At 35.5% G+C, this 4,741-nt stretch overlaps 1 protein-coding gene across 2 annotated transcripts; it reads left to right on the top strand.

The window, feature by feature from the left end:
- On the top strand, positions 207-4,448 carry LOC109225677 (methyltransferase-like protein 5). 2 transcript variants are annotated; one of them, XM_019390425.1, is made up of 9 exons: positions 209-369; positions 505-561; positions 718-815; positions 2,196-2,265; positions 2,432-2,480; positions 2,566-2,654; positions 2,786-2,833; positions 3,834-3,893; positions 4,048-4,448. In XM_019390425.1, the coding sequence occupies exons 1-9, from the start codon at positions 310-312 to the stop codon at positions 4,156-4,158; spliced, it is 642 nt and encodes a 213-aa protein (XP_019245970.1). In that variant the 5' UTR covers positions 209-309; the 3' UTR covers positions 4,159-4,448. The 2 variants fall into 2 exon arrangements, with proteins under 2 accessions (XP_019245971.1, XP_019245970.1); XM_019390426.1 differs by lacking the exons at positions 3,834-3,893; positions 4,048-4,448 and adding an exon at positions 3,660-3,812 and having other exon boundaries at positions 207-369.

Below are 4,741 nucleotides of genomic sequence, written 5' to 3'. Positions count from 1 at the left end.
TCAGTCGTTACATAAAGTGACACATTTCGTCGTTGCGTAACGACGGATTTAACGGTACGATACAATAAAATTTAAATAACAAACAAAATAAATATCATATTTAAAGTAACAATAAAATACAATACAATATTTAACAACCACCCAAACAAACTGTAAATCACAAACAGGCCCCACTCTTCTACTAACATATTGGGCTGATGTTGTCTCATAGCAACTAGGGGTTTTTCTAGTCCACCGAACCATCAAAGAAGTCTCTCTCTCTCACACACAGACACAGAGTAGAGGAGCTTTAGCAGTCATCAGGAGAAGATGAAGCTGAAGCAATTAGAAGGTCTTCTGGGTTCCCTTGAACAGTTCTCCAGCCCAAAGGTCCCCTGTTTTTGTTGAATTATACATCTCCATGCACTTTTCCTTTAATTGGGTCTACACATGTTTGCTTTCTGTCCATGTAGTGTGATTCTTGATTTCTAAATTCAGAAAGAATGTTTTTTTTTGCTATTGCAGATTGAACTAGAACAATATCCTACTGGAGCCCACATTGCTTCTCGCATGCTTTACACTGTAATTCTCTATATTCCTATCCTTTTTCTTCTTATACAGATACCCTCTTTATCATTGTTGCTCTATTATTGGCTTTTTTCTTTTAAGTTTCGTTTTAGGGTATTTTTTGGAGCGATTTTTCCTAAAAGTCTTGTTTTTTTTTTTAATTTTCTGTAGGCTGACAATTCATTTGAGGATGTGAACAGTAAGGTGGTTGCTGATTTTGGATGTGGGTGTGGTACATTAGGCCTTGCTGCTGGCCTTTTGGGAGCTGGGTATGTTCATAACTTTCTCTGTGTTTTCTTTCTTTTATTGAACTTTACTGTTGGACGTACATACTTCTTCAGTGGCGGATCTAGGATTTTAAGGTCGTGGGTGCTCACTCTTTTAACAGAAAGTTGCTACCAACCACATAGTATAACTGCACAACTATTCGAACACAACAGAGAAAAGGTTAATGAGAAATTATAGTTAAAATTATCATTGTCAAAAAAATACTTCTAGTCTAGTCATGAGTCACAATGAACTACTAATAATATTATCTTTAAAAAAGACTTTTAGTCACAAAAGCATGAAACATAAAAAAAAAAAAAGATTGTCTAACGCTAAAGTATCACGAGACAAAAGCCTAAGGAAATAAGAAAAAGAGAAAAAATAAATTTAAAAGAGACGGTTCAAACTTAGAAAGGAATTATAAAAATTGAGATGGTCAGTATTAAGAAGTAGCAGGCTGGCTTTCAGAAAAAGAAATGCTTCCTTCAGAAATAGAACCGACGCCTCTTACTTCAGAGGCGCTTCTAAGTTCAACCTTAGAGCCACAACACCTATTAGTCATTTTGGTTCCTGGGTGCTTGCCAATATATTGTATTGGTTTCTTATATCTTTGATATAATCATACACAATTTATCTTGAGGTCAATGGGTGCTGAAGCACCTAAAAATTAGTACATAGATCCGCCCTTGTATTAGTTGAGAACATGGATGGCAAACGAGCAGGTCGAGCCGGATATGGGCAGGTTGAAAGTCGATTATGCAAAAACGGATAAAATTTCCTACCTGACCCATGTTTAACATGACTTCTTGAATAGGATCACTTTTGGGAGAATTCCTATTCTCCAAAACTTGAGGAACCCCCAATTTGAGTCTTGGCAAATGTAAAATTTAAATTCATTAGCTATCTATTTTTTAAGTGGATAATATGGATCTTTTCCACATTTGACCCATTTTCGAAAAGTTCATTATCCAACCTATATTTTAGTGAATAATATGGATGGATTTATTTTTTTATTCCATTTTGCCACCACTAGTTTAGAATATGTTTTAGACATTAGCACTTTTACTTGGGTTATATATACCCTCTCGGAGTGGTTTAACCTTAAGAGATTTATGTTTAGAAAATATACAGAATTTTTGATATTTCTTATTTGTATTTATAATATTGGCATGAGATGAATTAAATGGAGTAGCAAGGTCTAGCTGGCCCCAACTTGTTTGGGACTAAGGTGTAGTAGTAATAGTTGTTTTTGATGATGAACTTTACTGTTGAGTGGGGATAACATTATTTGTTCTTTGTGCTATGGATTTTCTTATATCAATTTTGGCTGCAAGATGGTGCCGTATTGATGCTTGTTCTTTACATGGAGTTTTTGTGAACAGAAGTGTTATTGGGCTTGATATTGATGCTGAGTCTCTTGAGATTGCATCTGCAAACGCTGATGAACTTGAGGTGATTGTACTTTTTCACAAGTATATTGCATTTTTTTTCCCTTTTTGACTATAAAGGCCGAGACAACACTCTCATACTTCTAAAATTGATTTTGATTAATAAATTTATTAGCATTCCATATTTATCTGTGTGCTTATCTTCATCTCTTGAACAATTTCTTCTGCAGTTAGACATGGATTTTATTCAATGTGACATTAGAAACTTTAAATGGAGAGGTATCTTCCTTGCCCCGTTCTTTTTTTTTTGTTTAAAAAAAGATCTCTTTTACCTGTCTCTTGATTGATATTCAATCATCTGTAGGTCAGGTTGTTGAGACGGTGGTGATGAATCCACCTTTTGGTACACGGAGGAAAGGTGCTGACATGGAATTTCTCTCTGCTGCTATGAAGGTATGATTGTACTCTTTCATATTTCTGGTGGCCAAGACATTATATTCTTTGCTCATTATCTTCTTTATTGTTTCTTGTTTAGTCCTCATATGTTCCCAAGCTTTTAATATATGAATTTATTACTGTATCAGGTTGCTTCTCAAGCAGTTTATTCGTTGCATAAGACCGCAACAAGAGAAGTAAGTTCTTCCATACTGCCTTCCCCATAACAAAAGAAATGATTGGTGAAAATAAACTTCTTTTACCGTCCACACTAAATGGCTTAAATGTGAACTAAGAAATTATTTGAGTTTGTAGTGCTCGTAAATGATGTTAATTTTAATTAAGTTGCTATCGCTTATCCAAAAAGCAAAAAACAAAAGAAGAGAAGTTGCTGATTTTATCAATACAATTATCTGGGAAGTTTAATAGCTGTACTGAATGTTGAATTTACAGTTTCCATCCTGAAGTTAATGAAGAACCTTAGATTTCTGTTTATCATTGAATAGATCAGCTTTTGGCATTCAAGAAGAGGGGAGTGAAAAATGTAAAAGGTTTCGAAATACAAATTTAAAAGAGGTTGGCCTGTTAGTTAAAGGAGTCCAAAAGGGCAGCGTGGTGCACGAAGCATCTCACATTTACGCAGGGTCCGGGAAGGGCTGCACCCAAAGGGGGTGTTATGTAGGTAGCCTATCCTGATGCAACTATCCGTGACTGATTCCACCGTTCGAACCCGTGACCTATTGGCCATACGGAGACAACTTTACCGTTGCTCCAAGGCCCCCCTTCGTTAGCTAAAGGAGTCTGACACATTATATTTGGGCAAAGGAATGATTGGCTGAGAGCCTGAGACGATGCTCCTTCATCCCTGATTAGATCTCTTCTTGATGTTTAGAATGATTAGTTACTTTGCAGATGCAAGTATTAGATTCTTGCTCATAACCAGTTATACTTCCTCTACATTTTGTCGCATCAATCATAATTGACTTGTTTTATGCTGTTCTGATTTTTCTTTTGTTACAACAGAAAAACTGCTTACAATCTGTAAACCGTGTTCAATGCGTTTTCCGCACACAATGCCTGCCTCTTTTTTAGCGCAAAAGTGCTCTGATCTAGGTCATGATCAACATTTATCGGTTCAATATAATGTTCGGGAGGATATATAATTTTTTCGTTGTTCTGTTTCTTTGGCTATAACAGCATGTGAAAAGAGCAGCCTTACGAGATTATAATGCAAGAACTGCTGAAGTTATATGTGAGGTACACATTCTTTTTCTTATTCAATTGCCATTTCTTAACTATCAAGAAAATAGATTGAATGTTTTGTTTTCTATCTTGGTTTATTGGTAGTGACTTTGAGTGAGATTTTGTGTTGCCTTGTAATGTTTTGTGCTCTAATCTCTTTTAATTGCAGCTTCGGTATGATGTGCCACAACTTTACAAATTTCACAAGAAAAAGGAGGTCGACATTGCTGTGGACCTCTGGCGTTTGGTTCCTCAAAGAAAGCAAGAAAGATCTCTGTAGTATAAAGAATAGAAAGTACGCAGATACGATGCATGTCAACACACCCATTTCTGAACTGGAGAAGGTTTCTCACATTATTGCAAATATAGTTCTATGAAAGAAGTAAGAAATTTGTATCATTTGCTCCAGAACTAACTTTAACTTTGTTACTTGCTACCCGATGTCAATATGCCTTCCAGAGTTTGATTTGTTATCTTTTGTTCCTAAACTTTAAAATCTTCGTCCTCTGGTTGACTGTTAGAAATGAATTGGCTTTTATACTATCTGCATTATGTAGGCAATTTGGCGAAGCATAAAGTTAGTTCAATGACTTGTAACTTGATTTAGTTATCTTTGTGATTCGGAGATTGTCAATATAGGAGCAACTAAGTTTGAGTTTCCTAACTCTGGGAAGAGCTTCTCTCAGCTTTACCAACCCCTTTTCCTTCTTGTCAACAATGTGGATCTTCATCAATGGTTACGGGTAGTGGTGGCAAAATGATTCAAAGAAAATAATTATTCACCCATATTATCCATTAAATGGGTTGGATAACAAACTTTTTTAAAAAACGGGTCAAATATGGATAATCATATTATTCACTTA

Source organism: Nicotiana attenuata, chromosome 5 (assembly GCF_001879085.1).
Source record: "Nicotiana attenuata strain UT chromosome 5, NIATTr2, whole genome shotgun sequence".
NCBI lineage: Eukaryota > Viridiplantae > Streptophyta > Magnoliopsida > Solanales > Solanaceae > Nicotiana > Nicotiana attenuata.
This window is presented reverse-complemented; position numbering and strand designations above follow the sequence as displayed.

What these genes read in the sequence shown, in the direction of transcription:
- LOC109225677 (XM_019390425.1), top strand. Translation starts at nt 310, where the DNA reads ATGAAGCTGAAGCAATTAGAAGGTCTTCTGGGTTCCCTTGAACAGTTC. An exon ending in TAGAAACTTTAAATGGAGAG is followed by an intron (nt 2,481 to 2,565) that starts GTATCTTCCTTG and finishes AATCATCTGTAG; the next exon opens with GTCAGGTTGTTGAGACGGTG. An exon ending in CTGCTGAAGTTATATGTGAG is followed by an intron (nt 3,894 to 4,047) that starts GTACACATTCTT and finishes TTTTAATTGCAG; the next exon opens with CTTCGGTATGATGTGCCACA.